The sequence below is a fragment of the Elephantulus edwardii genome, unplaced genomic scaffold (genome assembly GCF_000299155.1).
Source record: "Elephantulus edwardii isolate Elephantulus edwardi_28Jun2011 unplaced genomic scaffold, EleEdw1.0 scaffold00002, whole genome shotgun sequence".
NCBI lineage: Eukaryota > Metazoa > Chordata > Mammalia > Macroscelidea > Macroscelididae > Elephantulus > Elephantulus edwardii.
In genome coordinates, this window is record NW_006399752.1 from 13,299,245 (window position 1) to 13,315,689 (window position 16,445).

Below are 16,445 nucleotides of genomic sequence, written 5' to 3' on the forward strand. Positions count from 1 at the left end.
TGTCCCACATTATTCTTAGTTTTTCTTCTTTTTCCTTCTTTTTTGAGTCTGCTTTTTGCTCTAGCAGATCAGTGGTGACAATTTTGTCTTCGATTTCACTGATTCTGTGTTCCATCTCATCAACTCTGCTCATATGTCCCTCCATCATGTTGACAGCCTCGGAAACACTGGAGCTTAAATTTTGAATGGTTGATTCTTGTTTTTCCAGTGCTGCTAATGCCTTATTTGTTTTCTCTGCAATGTTTTGCATTGTTTTGTTTTGTTTTTTAACTCCTCCTGGTCTTTGCTTGTAGCATCCTTTCATCCATTGGAAATATTCAGTCACTCCTCTTTCAAATTCTGTGTCAGAAAGTTCCATGAGCCTTTCTGATTTCAGGGTATCCACTGCTCTTGTGTCGTTATTTGTGAGTGACATCTTGCTTTGCTCTTGTATATTGTGTGGGATAGTTTGCTTTCTTCGAGACATTGGTATGTGTTCTTGATCTGAAGACAATGGTCTTGAGATCAGATGGGCAGCTACCGAACTTGTGTGTTTCTCTGACTTTATGACTTCAGAAAAACGTCAGTTCAGCGCCTGCTAGGGCAATCTCTTGTTGCTAAAACAGGTCAAGGTGCTCCTGTTTAAAGGCAAGTTAATTGCCCAGATGTGTAGGCACTGGTGCGGAGCCAAGTGGGGTGAGGCAGGCAAAGGGTAGGGTGATTGCAAGGGCAGGTCAATCACATGGAGGACCTAGCTCAAACTTCTGCTGTCTCAGTGTGCTCACGACTGGGGTCCTTACTCAAATTCCTGTTGTCCGTTTCCTACCCAATGGTTTTCTCAGTGTTTCCTGCCTGGTGGCTCTTACACAGGTGCCCTCACACATCAGCCCCTGCTCCAGCAGGGTCCTGGATCCGACAGGATCTGAATAGTCAAGGTCAACTTCCCACCAACCCACTAGCCTTTGGCTGGCCTGCAGAGTTCACAGAAGCCAGCTGGCTGGCTCCTTTTGGGTGGGAACCCAAGAGAGCTTGGCCAATTCCCCACCTGTGGGCACGCCCTTAGGTGCTCTCCCAGATAATCAGCCCCAGTAAACACGGATAAGATCCTACTGGCCTTTCTTCTGCCAGGTTAGTTCCACAACAGCTTGGTTGATAGCTCGAGGTGATGGCTGGATCTGCGGTGGTGCCCTGAGGTCACAGGGCTGTGGTTGGGGCTGAGGTGCGTGGAAGCAAGGGACTAGGGGGGTAAGGAGCGCAGGGCTTGGACACTACCACCAAGAGGTGGGGGCGGGGCATGGGCGTTGCTCGTTGGGGGTCACACAGGTGCAGGCTGCAGGGGGGGTCGCACGGTGGTGGGTAGTCTTCGCTCCTCTGGAGTTCCGCGGTGGATGGCTGACTATTGCTCTTCCTGGGTCTCTTCCCGGTCTGTCTGGCGGCAGAACTCCATCTCGCCCTTCCCAGTTTCGAACCACGCAGTGTTCCCTTGTTCTGTTCTGACGACTGCCTCCTGGTCCAAGTATAGGTTTCGCATTAGCACGATCAAGTGTTCTGGGATTCCCATTCTTTTCAGAGTCAGCCACAGTTTGTTATGATCCACACAGTCAAATGCCTTTGCATAGTCAATGAAACACAGATAGACATTCCTCTGCTTTCAGCTAAGATCCATCTAACATCAGCTACAGTATCTCTAGTACCACGACCCCTTCTAAACCCAGCCTGGACTTCTGGTAATTTTCTGTTGATGTGCTGTTCCAGTCGTTTTTGGATAATCTTCCGTAAAATCTTGCTTGCATGTGAAATCAGTTCATGAGACTAGAAGTTCAAATTGAAGACATAGTGCTAGGGGACATTGCCTTTTTTTAGCTTCTAGTATCGTTGTTGTTAGGTGCCACTGAGTTGAGTACAGCTCATGGTGACCCTATGAAAAACAGATCGGACCCTTTCTTATCCTGTACCCTCCTCCTCATCTCTGACACACTTGAGTCCATCGCTGCAGTCACTCTGTCAGTCTTTCTCATTGAGGGTCCTCCTCTCTTTCACTGATCCTTCTTCTTTCCAAGCGTTATGTCTTTTTCCAAGGAATGGCTTCTACTAGCGACATGCCCAAACGTATATGAGATGAAGCTTCACCATCATTGCCTCTAAATAGCACACTGGATGCACCTTCTCTGAGATACATGTTTGTTCTTTTGGCAGCTGTGGGAAATTCAGCACTCTTCTCCAGCACCACTACTCAAAGGCATCAGTTCTTCTGTCACCCTTAGTCATTGTCCAGCTCTCAGTTGCATATTTAGTGATTAAAAGCTGTTAGGTGTCAGTAATTTTTTATGTTCCTGGATTTATGGGTGCATTTCTTTGTGTGTCTGTCTCCATATGGCCTCTTTCCATTGTGTGTGTCTCTGTTCAGGTTCATTTTGCTCTTTTTCTAATTCAGAAGTGATTAGGTTTAGGACCTAACCTCCTTGAATATAACCTAATAAACATGACAAGCCCAAATCCTATTTCATAACAGCATCACATGAACAGGTTTTGGGCTTATTAGTCCATTATATAGGTGTAAAGTGACTTTTTCTAATAAACATTTGAATTGTTTCTGGTTTTGTATTGTAAATTATATATGTTTTTGTATTAACGTACACTTATTTTTATTGGATAAAATACATGAGGATAGACTAACTGGATTATGTTCGGTGTATGTCTAACTTTTAAGAAGCTGACAAATTTTTTTTTCTGAAATGATTGTAGTAGCCATATCATGCTACATCTATCAAATAAATACATAAATGAGAATTCCACTTGCTTCACATCTTCAACAACATATTATATATAACTGACCTCTTTATTTCTAGCTATCTTAAAAGAGTACACTGCATAGTATCTCATGTTTTAATTTTTATTTTAGGTGCTATTCTTATTAGGATTTCTTAACTATAGTAAGAAAAATGAGAATGTTTTGACTCATACACTATGACTAAAAGGTTTTTAAACATTTAACATTAAATAGCACAAATAAGTGAGTCTGATATTTTACTTTTAATTGTTTTTTTCTGATTCATGACTGTGTCTGAAGCTTGATGAGGCCAAAGAAATACCTATCTTGCCATACAGTCAGAGAATTTCTTTTTTTCTCAACAAGTTATCATTTATAGACAGATTTCTGTTTTATTATTCTGTGCTTGTTTTGGGTGTTGGTGTTGGGGTTTTTTTTTGTTGTTTGTTTTTTTTTTAACTGTAGATTGAGCTAGACCAGCAAAATATTCTTATCATTTACAAATTGGTTAATCTCTGTGTCTTAAACTATTTAAGAGAGTGGGGCCAGTTGGAAGAGCAGTCTATCAAGGTATAAAGCAGAATCACCTTTTTCTTGGGTCTCCCATATGCAATATTTACAACTTGGTAATTTTTTTAATATCTCTTTTCCTAAGGAGTTGGAAGAGCAATATAAAAAGGAGAAACTAAACATGGAAGAAGATAAAAAACTTCTTCAGCAAGAGCTAGAAAACCTGAAAGAAGAATTGGAAGAGAAGCTGAATACAGCCAATCAAGAGGCAAGAGGTTTTTTTAGGCCTATCACCTATGTTACTTATTAATGATAATGTTGTATTCTGATGGTTTTATACAGGTAGGCGACCCTCAGTGAAGAGAACATCAGGAGTAAATCTAATAATGTAAAATGTTTTACTTGGTGCCGAATTTTGCACCATCCGTTGGTTATAGTCCAACAAGTAAATGTGTATGGTAAAAAAAAAAAGATAAGTATACCAAAAGGCTTTTAAGGGGAAAAGCAAAACCAATGAGTTCATCATTATACAGAAATAGGAAGAAAAATTCCTTTAGCCTTCTATAAAGATATGCTTACATATTTGATATTTACAAATTTACTTATTTATTATGCTTTTTTTTCATCCCAAGTGGGTGTCAGTTGAGTGAACTTGCCAGATGGATTGGGAGTCTCTGGTTCTTAGTCCACCAGCATTTGAGTGTGCTGAAATTAAAAAATGCAATAATGCTTGGCTACATCTGCAGCCTGATGGCTATTGTGAATTGGTTTTTATGCTGCATGATAGTGTCTCACATCTTGCTTAGGGTCATGTATGGAACGTTCGGGGTACTTTTGGCTTTTTTTCATCCCAAGTGGGTGTCAGTGAAGTGGATTTGCCAGATGGATTGGGGGTCTCTGGCTCATTGTCCACTAGCATTTTGGCATGCCAGAATTTAAAAAATGCAGTAGGGCCCAAGGGCCAAATGTTAATTAATTTTGGGATGAACATTCTTTTAAGTGGTACAGCAGCGGTCTCTTTACTCTAATGAAGTATCTTGGAGTGGCTGTGATGATGAACAACTGTGCCATAGATGTGTCAGACACCATAATTGGCTATCCATCATGGGCAGTGTTTGGTGGAGCTCCCAGACTGATTCAGGTTCGGATGCAGGAATGGCATCCACTTCCTAAACCACATGCTCCCAGAAAAGTCTATTTGGCCTGAGGGCCTAGTGTTACTTAATTTTGTAAGAATGTTCTTTTAAGTTGAACAGCACCCTTCTGTCAGTTTGCTGTACTGAGGTAATTTGGATTTGCTGTGAAGCTGAACCTTTTGCCATTGGGGGTCAGATGCCAGACAGTGTTTGGTGGAGCTCCCAGTTTAAGACAAGTTTGGAAACAAGAGTGGCATCCATTTCTAAATCATATGCCCCTGGAAACGATGAACCTGGAGAAACAGCAGTAGTTACAGAAAAGCTTCAGGCATTTTGTTCATAGGGTCACTATGAGTCGTGCTTGACTTGATAGCAATGAACAACAACAAAAGTATGCTTAATATAGTATCTATTTTTTTTTAAAAGCTAGGGGTAGAACAAAGACTTTTTAAAGTCTTTAAGCCTTAAGACTTTTAAAGGGTTATAATTTTATAAGCCTTTATTACTGCACAGTGACTGCAATAGGATTGAGCATGACAGAGATTGGGACATAGCTGACTCAGTGGTTTTTGTGTAACATTGGGTTGGAACCCATTTACAGCAGGATTTCAGAAGCAGTTAATTGCAGGGGAAGAGATTGTCCAACCTTCTCCCGCAGAACAGCTGGTGGCCTCTAACCACATGCCTTTGGGATCACAGTGCTGTTTGTTGCCACTAGGCCATCAGAACTCCCTTAGTATGGATTACACCTTGAAACAAAGATAACTAAAATCATCACACCAGGAGGGACTAGAGAGAAATATCATAGGATTTGTAAATTGATATTCTCAAGGATTTAATTTTACTTTGATTTGTAATCTTTGTCTTTAAAAGTAGTAGGATTGCAATGGGCAAACCCGCAAAGGAACTTTAAATTGTGAAAGGAGTAAATGTCACTTAGGGAACTAAGATGAGACTGATTCAGACCCTTACTCTCATGCAAGTTGGTATTTTTGAGTTGTGGGGTCTGTAAAGACTATCAGCTATGGTATGATGTGTCATACTAATGAAGCTGTCTTGAAAAAGAACTACAGCTTGAATATTCCTCATAGGAGAGAATGTAAAAACTTTGGGCTTGTAATTGGGAGTGTTCAATCCCTAGAGAAGAACACCCTCTTGGTAAAGTAGAGTGTCAGAAAAAAAAAGGAAAATTCTTAGTGATTAGATAGTGGTTGGACATAAGGGCTGTTTCCATGTTCTTGTGATGGTTAATAATGCTGCTATGAACATTGGTGTACAAATCTCCTTATGTGTCTCAATTTTTATTTTCTCAGTGTATATTCCTAGCAGTGGAATAACTGGGTACATGGAATATCTGTTTCAGCTTTTTGAGGAAATATCAAACTGCCTTTCAGAGTGCTGTACCATTTTACAGTCCCACCAATAGTGGGACACATCCTTTCAACATTCATTCCTTGCTTGTTATCCTGTTAAATTTTGTCACTGCTACTGGGATAAGATGGTATCCAATTGTGATTTTGATTTGCATCTCTCTTCTTGCCAGTGATTTGGAGTATTTCTTCATGTGTCTGTGGCCATGAGAATGTCTGCCTCTGTGAAAAGTCTTTCCATGTCCTTTTTCCATTTTGTAATTGGGTTGACAGTCTTCTTCTTGTGGAGGTCCTGTTGTTGTTGTTGTTGTTATGTGCCGTCGAGTCACCTGCAACTCATAGCGACCCTATGTACAACAGCCCTAAACTCCGCTCTGTCCTGTGCCAATCGCACTGTCTCCGACACTCCCATCCCAATTATCCCAGTCACTGAATCAATCCACCTCATAGAGGGCCTTCCTCTCCTGCGCCATCCCTCCACCCTCCCAAGCATGATGTCCCTCTCTAAGGACCGGTCTCTCCTCACTACATGTCCGAAGTAAGTTAGACGGAGCCTCAGAATCCTTGCCTCCAAGGAGCCACCCGGTTTAACCCTTTCCAGGACAAATCTGTTTGTTTTCCTAGCAGTCCATGGTATTCTCAATACTTTTCTCCAGCACCACAGCTCAAAGGCATCAATTCTCCTTCTATCCTCCCTGGTCATTGTCCAACTCTCTGATGCATAACAAGTAATTGCAAAGACCATGGCCTGTATCAGATGCACCTTAGTCTCCAGAGAGACACCATTGCTCTTGAGTACTTTGGAGAGGTCCCTAAAAGCAGACTTTCCCATGGCAATGTGCCTTTTAATTTCCTGGCTGCTGGTGCCAAGACTGTTGACTATGGAGCCAAGCAAACTAAAGCTGTGTACAATCTCAGTCTCTTCACCATCCATGCTGATGCTGCCAGTTGGTCCAGTGGTGAGAATCTTTGTCTTCTTGACATTGAGCATGTAGGATTCTGTAAACTTTTGTTATGAGACTTTTGTTTTAGATGATATTGACAAATGCCTTTTCCCGGTCAGAAAGTTTTCTTTTCACTCTGTTGGAAAAAGTTTTTGATGCACACAGGGATTAACCTTTAGACGGTCCCATTCATCAATTTTATCCTCTCCTAATTTTGTGTTTCTGGCTGGTTTTTATACCATGGGCTAGACTTTTTAAGCTTAGTCCCATTTTGTCTCTTATGATTTTTTTTAATACTTGAGATATTAATTTATTTAATGCATGCTTTGTTAGAGTATTAAAAGTAGAGCACTTGGTATATTTATTTATTATGGATTTTTTATACTTTTCAATATGCTTAAAATATGCTTATATATTTTTTATTAATTTTAATGAAAGTTTACAGAGACTTAGGGTTTCTAGTCATTCATTGTTGCACTTTTGTAGAGTTTCCAGAGGGATCCAGTTTAGGAAGTGGATGCCACTTCTTTTTCCCAACATGAATCAATCTGGAAGCTCACCCAACCACTCTACATAATGGGTAACTATTATGGCATTTATCACAACTATGGAATAGTGTATAGTAACACAGCAACTGTGAGTTGTTCAGTATAGCAAATAGACAAGTGATTGCTATAAAAGACTTTAGTGTCTCTTAAAGAATATTCTTCTGTGGGTGATCCTGGAGGACATTATGCTGCGTGAGGTATCTCAGTCACAAAGGGACAAATGCTATATGGTGCCACTGTTGTAGAATGAGGCTGGCATTGGGGTGGGGGTAAGACGGAGAAAAACTGGATGAAATATGTTTACGGCATTGAAGTCTATGGGGGAGAGAATAGTCTAAAAGTATTATATTTTAGAGCATTATTTTTATCGTAGGAGTATGCAATGAGGGTTGTAGAGTGGATTATATTTGGGGCTAGGGGGTGGGGTTTGGGGAGGTGCGGGGGGGGGATTGTGTACCAATGAGGGAGTTTTTCTTTTGCTTTTCAAGGAGAGGAGCAAATGGGGGGGAGGGGGGTGGGGTTTGTGCGGGGTGAAGGGTGCAACAATGAATGAATGGAATCAATAAAAAAAAAAAAAGAATACTCTTCTAAAATGATTGAATTTGGCCCAAGGGCCACAGAGATAGATAGGTTAATTTCTGGGTTCTTGATTCTGCTCCATTGATTAATGTCATTGTACGAATACCATGCTGTTTGGGTTACTACAGCTGTGTAGTTGGTTTTGAGATCAGGGAATGCTATGCTTCCAACTTCATTCTTGTTTTTCAGAAATGCTTTGCTTATTTGACATCTCCTTTGTTTGCAAATGAACTTGGCAATTGCCTTTTCTGTTTGAAAAAGAAATTTGAAATCTACATTGGGATTGCATTAAACATGTAGACAGCTTTTGGTAGGATTGTCATATTGTCGTTTTCACTATATTGAATCTTCCTATCCATGAACAGGGAACTTTTTTTTTCACTTATTTAGGTCTTTCATTGTTTCTTGAAGAAGTGCTTTGTAAAGATTTATTTTCCCTAAGTTTATTTCTAAGTATCTGTTTGTAGTTGTAAATGGTATTGGTTTCTTACTTTCCTTCTTTTTGTTTTCTTTGTTAATGTATAGGCATCTCACTGACTTTTGTATATTAATCTTGTATCTTGCCACTCTACTAAATTGGTCTATTAGCTGAAGCCATTTTTTAATTTGGTCCTTGGGTTTTTTTGTGTACACTGTCATATCACTGTCTATAGCAACAGTTTGGCCATCTCATTGCCATTCTGGGTGCCTCTTATTTCCTTTTCTTGCTGTATTGCTCTGTCTAGTACTTCCTGTACAATATTGAATAGGAGTGGTGAAAGTAGACACTCTTGTCTGTTCTCTGTTCACAAGGAGAATGCTTTTAGTCTTTCCAATAATATTGGGTGTTGGATTTGCGTATATACTTTTTACTATGCTGAGGTAGCGGGGTCCAGCATCGTTACATCGAACAGTTTCACTGAGAGAAGGGATGAGGATTAAATGAAGATGCAGAGAGACTGCCACTGGTGGTGAATAGCAGAGTTTATTCTTGAAATCCTGTGTTATATTCTTTTTGCAGTGAATAGAAAAATAACTCAGCCTTAAGGCTGACAATACATTTGTTTTGATATCCCCACCACCTGCAAGATTGCTTACTTTATTATTAGCAGCAAGCAAGGCCATCCAAACAGAGTCATTAGGGAGGGACATACCATTCTGTACATCGTTGCTTGGGTTCAAGGAACGATTAAACTTGGTTTTGCTCACCTTCAAACATCTGCACATTTGAACTTGGCACAAAATGGCTACTTGCATAAAATGGCTGCAGTATGGCTTACTTTTTGGCATCCTGCTTCCTTGAGTTGTTTTCTATCAAGCAGATATTACAGCCATGATGCACTTTGTTTTGCTGGTCTTTTGGTACAGGGTTAATCTTGCTTTACAAGTTAGCCAGGCTCCAACACTGAGGAAATTATCTTCTATTCCTATTTTGCTGATCAGAAAGGGGTATTGAAATTTTGTCAAATGCTTTTCTGCTAGGATCATACGGTTTTTATTATTTGGTTGTTGTTTTTTTTTAATGTGATGAACAGTGTTGATGGAGTGTGTGTGTGTGTGTGTGTGTGTGTGTGTGTGTGTGTGTGTGTGTTTGGGTTTGGTAGTCTATGGGCTATTCAGTACTCATTTTTTCTGATTGGTTTTTCTGATGTTGAATCATCCTTGCAATACCTGTTATGAATCCCACTTTGTCATGATGAATTAGTTTTTAAATATGTTGATGGATTCTATTGTCCAAGATTTTGTTAAGGATTTTTTACATCTATATTCATGAGACGTATTGGCCTGTAGTTTTCTTTTTTCGTAATATTTTTGTCTTGTTTTTGTATTAGGATTTTGCTTGCTTCATAGTATGACTCCTCTAGTGTTCATTTCTTTCCTATTTTTTTTTCCAATAATTTAAATATGTTCTCTGTATGGTAGAATTCAGCTATGAAGCCATCTGGTATAGGATTGTTGGGTTTGTTTGTTTGTTTGTTGTGAGGGAGTCTTTTTATGACCTATCAATTTTTTCTTTTTTTTGCATCTGTTCAAGTGTTCTACAACTGTCTGTGTCAATCAGGGCAGGACGTGAGTTTCAAGGAATTTTTCCATTTTCACCAGGTTTTCAAATTTATCAGAGTATATTGTTGTTGTTAATGTGTCACCAAATCGCTTGTGACTCATAGCGATCCTCCGTACAACAGCCCTAAAAACTCCTCTATCCTTGCCACAGTTGCAGCTGCTGCTTCAGCTTTACACTAGTAACCTGTGAATGCTCGAAGAATATCTTCAGTCATGGCCTTGGGAGTAAGGTGCTTCCTCTTGGCCCATCCTGCCTTTTACAATTCATTTGCAGCCCTGACTAGACCTGTTTCAGAAGTTACAATGAAGAGACAGTGAATGTGAAGCCAGGTGACCGTAAACAATACATAGCCTATCCAGCATTACAAGTCTGCCATTTTGCTACCAAGAAAGCCAAAGCCAAAGGAAAAGGACAGTCCCAAACCAGAGTGACTATTAATGCTTCTTTGGTTGAGGATGTAATCAACTTGGAAGCAGTGGATGGAGGAATGAAGTCTGTAATGGAAGCACTCAAAGATAATTTCAGTAAGACTCTCAATATAAGGACCTCGCTAGGATACCATGATCATATCACTGTGTTAACTGATGATGGGACACTTGCTTTAAACCAGATTGGCTGGATATCCATGAAATCACCACAGCTTATTTTAGTGAACATGACCAACTTCCCAGAGTGTACAGCTGCAGCTGTCAAGGCTATAAGAGAAAGTGGAATGAATCTGAACCCAGAAGTGGAAGGGATGCTAAGTCGAGTGCCCATTCCCAAAGTTACCAGAGAACACAGGGAAATGCTGGTAAAACTGGCCAAACAGAACACCAACAAGGCCAAAGAGTCTTTAAGGAAGATTCGTACCAATGCAATGAATAATCTGAAGAAATCCAAGGACACAGTCTCAGAGGATACCATTAGACTCATAGAGAAACAGATCAGTCAAATGGCTGATGATACAGTTGCAGAGCTGGACCAGAACCTGGTGGTGAAGACCAAAGAACTCATTGGGGGAAAATCCACAGAGTCCAGTTTCTTGGATGACAAATTTGGATATGTCTACCTATCTACAGGAAGGATGGCACCCACATGTTGGTCCTCATGAAGCCCAGCCCTCATGGGCTTCTCAGACTTGCTCACTCTCCTGATCTTATCCTCTACCCTTCCTGCTCTGCTCTGGGCCTGCTATCATGATGTGCCCTTGGAAAATGCTTGCCACTGATGGACAACATTGGGGCATTTGCCTTAACTGTATAATGTAGGTGCAAAACTAAGACTGTTGACAGGGTTAGCATCTCTTGCTACTCATGTCAGAAGCAGTCAAATCCTTTTCCAGTTTGAAGTCTGCTTTGGATGATGTGGACCCTACCTGTGACTAGCCATTTGACAAAGTCCATTTTCACCAAACAGTATACTTGAAATAAAAGAGGAAGACTAAAAACCACAAAAAAGCAAAACAAAACAAAAAAAACCTGCTCTATCCTGTGCCAATTTTATTGTCTCTAGTACACTCAACCCCATTATGCCCATCCTTGAATCAATACATTTCATCGAGGGTCTTCCTCTCCTGAGCTGTCCCTCCACCCTCCCAAGCATGATGTCCCACTCCAAGGACTGGTCCCTCCTTGAACCATGTCCAGAATGTGTCAGATGAAGCTTCAGAATTCTTGCTGCTAAGGAGCAACCTGGTTTAACCTTCTCTTGGAAGAACCTGTTCTTTTTCTTAGCAGTCCATGGTATGTTCAATACTCTTCTCCAACACCACAGTTCAAATTCTCCTTCTATCATCCCTCATCCTTGTCCTGCTCTCTGATGCATAGCAAGTGATTGCAAAGACCATGGCCTATATCAGGCCACCTTAGTCTCCAGACTGACATCATTGCTTTTCAGTACTTTGGAGAGGTCTCTGACAGCCGACTTTCCCAAAGCTATACATAACTCTTTTAATTACTTGGCTGCTGGTGCCAAGAGTGTTGATTGTGGACCAAAGCAAACTAAAACAGTTTACAATCTCAATCTCTTCACTCTCCATCACGATGCTGCCAGTTAGCCCCGTGGTAAAAATCTTTGTTTTCTTGATATTGAGCTTCAGTCCATATTGAAGGCTGCAGTCCTTGACCTTTCTGCCCCAATTGCTTCAGCATATTAATATTCCAATATTACTGGTTTAATTTCATCAGGTTCTATTGTGATGCCACTTCTATCACTCTTAATTGAGTTATCTAAGTGATCTCTTTTTTTATTTCTCTTTTTAAGTTTGTCAAGTTTGTCAGTTGACCCTTTCACAGCACTAGCTCTTACTCATGTTTTCCATTTATTTTCCTATCTAATTTATTTCAAGTCTTGTTCTTACAATTTCTTTTGTTCTATAAAGGCTGTGGGATTAGATTGCTATTCTTTTTCAAGTTCTTGAAAGTATTGAGTTAGATCATTAATTTTTCTTCCAGCGTTTTTCTGTGTGTGCCTGTTGCAATGAATTGCCTTCTGAGGACTGCTTTATCTGCATCCCGAAGGTTTTGGAATGTTGTATTTTAATTTTTATTTGCTATAAGAAAATTTTTATTTCATTTTAGTTTCTTCTGTAGCCCATTCATGTTCCAGGATGGTGTTATTTAATTTCTACAGGGGTGGTTAATTTCTAGCTTTATGGCATAGTGGTCTGAAAAGATACTTTGTATTATTTCAGTATTTTTTAGTTTGTTGAGGCTTGTTTTGTGTCCTAATGTATGATAGATTCTGGAGAATGTACCATGTCCACTTTACGTGAAAGTGAATTGAGTTTTAGTTGGGTGCAGTGCACTGAATACATTTACAAAGTGAGTTGCCTTATTGTATAGTTTAGAGCTTCGGAATGTTTGTTTCTTTTGAGTTGACCTATCAGTTTGGTAAAAGAGGTGTGTTAAAGTCTCCTAAAACTATTGTGGTGCTTTCTGTTTCTTTCTTCAATTTTGTTGACTGTTATTTTATATATTTTGAAGGTCTATCAGTTGGTGCATATCTGTTGACCAAGGTAAGTGTCTTCTTAATCACTTGTGTCTTTAATCATTATATAATGCCCTTTCTTATCTTTTATGATGGTTTTGATCCTGAAGTCTTATTTTATTAAAGATTAGTATTGCCACTTCTGCTTTTTTGTGGATGACATTTGCTTGGTATATTTTTTCCAACCTTTGATTTTCAATCTATCTTTCCCTTCATTTTTTAGATGTGTCACTTATAGAGAACATATTGATTGGCTTTCGTTTTTTTATCCATTCTACTCTCTTTTTTCTAAATTAGCACATTTTTAGTCCATTCACATTAAGTATGATTATTGACAGGCCAGGTTTTATTGTTGCCATTTTGCTGTGTTTCTTTTTCTGTTGCTTCTGGTTGCTGTGGTCCATCCACTTTACTTTGGCCTTTGTGTGAAGAACTTTCCGTAATGTTTCTTATAATTTTGGACTTGCTTTCACAAATTCCTTAAGTTTCTTCTTTTCTGTCAATGATAGAATTTCTTCTTCATATTTGATGGACAGCTTTGCTGGGTACAGAATCCTGGGCTGGTAAATTGTTTTCTTGCAGCTTAATGTATATACCATCCCATTGTCTTCTAGCTTGCATCATTTCTGCTGAGAAATCAGAACTTAATCTAATTGTTTCCTCCTTATAGGTGACTTATTGTTTTTCTCATGCTACTTTTAGTATTTTCTGCTTACTTTTTTTATTTTAGAGAATCAAACTATGATACATCTTGATGTTTTTGGGTCTAGTCTGTTTGGTGTTTGTAGAGCTTATTGATATGGCTTTCTCTGTTCTTCATAATGCCTAGGAAGTTTTCTTCTAGGATCTCTTCCAGAATTTTCCAAGTGGTTTTTTTGTCCCTCTTATGTTCTGGAATTCCAGTCATACATACGTTGTTCGTTCTGATGTCATCTCACATGAGACTAATGTTTTCTTCATGTCTTATCTCTGATTTTTTTTCTAGTGTGTTTTTATTGAGGCTCTTGTTTTCCAGCTCACTGACTCTGCTCCATCTCTTCTCTTTTTTGTTTTCCCCTACAGCATTTTGAATAGGTCTGCCATTTGATCTTTGTATTCTGGATTACATTTTCATGCAATTTCTGTTATTTCCAGTACTATGTTTGCTGTACTCTCTTTGTTTTGTGATGCTTTTTTTAAGTTCTTATACCTCTTTATCTATAGTTTCAATTCTTCCTTCCATCTTTTTGCATTTCCCCCCTGTAGTTGTTAAAGTTGCTCCTTATTGATATATTTCTTTTGAGTCCTTGTCTCTTGAGTATTCACTTTCTTAATGGTCTCTATTATTTCTTCCATCCCTTGTACCTTCTTCTGTAGCTTTTCAAATAACTGGTCATCAACTTATCTCTTCTGAATATGTGTGTTTAGTGTATTCATTGTGCCTGCAATAAGCTTTACTTTTTTAGAAGAAAGGTTTTGGGTTTTTTCATGATGGGTAAGACAGCTTTCTTGACATTACATGAATGTTTTCTTGGTAGATGTTAGGCTGTTGTAAGTGTGTAATGTCTCCAGGATGGACCTTAGCTGAAAGCAGGGAATACCAGAGGAATGAATGTATATCTGTGTTTCATTAACTAGGCAGAGGCGTTTGACTGTGTAGATCATAACAAACTGTGGCTGACTTTGAGAAGAATGAGAATCCTAGAACACTTGATTGTGCTAATGCGAATCCTATACTTGGACCAGGAGGCAGTGGTCAGAACAGAGCAAGGAAACACTGCATAGTTCAAAATTGGGAAGGGCGTATGTCAGGGATGTGTCCTATCTCCATACCTTTTCAACCTCTATGCAGAACAGATCATCCGGGAGGCTAGGCTCTATGAGGAGAAGTGTGGGGTCAGGATTGGTGGAAGATGTATCTACAATCTGCGTTATGCAGATGACACAACCTTGCTTGCTGAAACTGAGGAGGACCTGAAGTGCTTGCTGCAGAAGGTCAAGGACTGAAGCCTTCAGTATGGACTGAGGCTCAATGTCAAGAAGACAAAGATTCTCACCACTGGACCAATTGGCAGCATCAGGATGGGTGGTGAAGAGATTGAGATTTTTCACAGCTTTCGTTTGCTTGGCTCCACAGTCAACACTCTTGGCACCAGTAGCCAGGAAATAAAAAAACGTATTGCGATGGGAAAGTCTGCTGTTAGGGACCTTTCCAAAGTTCTCAAGAGCAATGGTGTCTCTCTGGAGACTGAGGTGCATCTGATACAGGCCATGGTCTTTGCAATCATTTATTATGCATTAGAGAGTTGGACAGTGACTAGGGAGGATAGAAGGAGAATTGATGCCTTTGAGCTGTGGTGCTGGAGAAGAGTATTAAGGGTACTATGGACTTCAAGGAAAACAGACAGATTCGTCCATGAGATGGTTAAACTGGGCTCCTTGGAGGCAAGGATTCTGAGGCTTCGTCTGACATAATTTGGACATGTTGTAATGAGGGACCAATCCTGGGAGGAGGATATCATGCTTGTTAGGGTGGAGGGAGAGCGCAGGAGGGGAATACCGTCTATGAGGTAGATTGATTCAGTGATTAGGGTAATCAGATGGTGTTTCCGAGACAGTGCGATTGGCACAGGACAGAGCAGAGTGTAGGGCTGTTGTACATAGGGTCGCTATGCGTTGCAAGCAACTTGACGGCACATAACAACAACAACAACAACAACAATCTTTATTCCCTCCTGTACAGTAAATACTGTTAATATTCTGCTTACTAATCAGAAAAGTTACATAACTTGCCGAAGGCACATAGTGGGTAAGTCCAGGATTGGAATCCAAGGTGTATTGATTTCAGAGTTCACTTTTTAGGTAGAGTGTTGCTCTTCTTCCCACTGAATGTAACAACTAAAGAAATCTTGAGACAAGAGTTTGTAGAATTACAGGAATACCAGTTTTTCAGGAATGTGATCACAAAACACTTGTACCAGTCTCAGGCTCCAGAGTTACGTGAAAGTTTTGTATACCCTGTGAAAGATCTTGGATGTTATCCTGCATGCAGTTGGAAGCAGAATATTTGCTTGGAGGACAGGGCTTACACTCATTTTCATATTTATAATTACTGAAAAAGTTACTGTGACTGTTGGATAGGTGAACAGATTAGAGAAGAGCAAATTTGAATAGATGCTCTGGAAAGGATTCTTCTCCTTGCCACATTCCATTGTGATGCATATCATTTTTGTTCCTTATGTAGAAGAATCTGATCTCTAGTGAGTATTGATTTCTCTTGCAAATGATAAAATTCTCAGCTCATACTAGTTTCAGGAGAAAGAAAATTGAAAACTTATCTGACTAAAAAGTGCAAGGTTTAATATTAGTATGAAGCATGACTAGATTTACTACTAAAATTGGTGACTTAATTTCTCTCTTTCTCTTGAGTTAATTATGCTGTTTTATTGTGTACCATGGACTGCCAAGAAAACAAACATTCATCCTGGAGAGGGTTAAAGCAGGCTGCTCCTTGGAGGCAAGGATTCTGGGGCTTCGTCTTACATACTTTGGACATGTTATAAGGAGAGACAGGTCCTTGGAGAGGGACATCATGCTTGGTAGGGTGGAGGGACAG

General features: G+C 39.7%; 1 protein-coding gene across 3 annotated transcripts in view; it reads left to right on the plus strand.

Moving 5' to 3' along the window:
* The window catches only part of FAM184A (family with sequence similarity 184, member A), a 223,162-nt gene that overhangs the window by 113,462 nt on the left and 93,255 nt on the right, over nt 1-16,445 (plus strand). For all 3 annotated transcript variants that reach the window (XM_006878993.1, XM_006878994.1, XM_006878995.1), the window contains one exon: nt 3,405-3,527. In XM_006878993.1, coding sequence (XP_006879055.1) covers nt 3,405-3,527 — 123 coding nt within the window. The remainder of the gene's footprint in view (nt 1-3,404; nt 3,528-16,445) is intronic.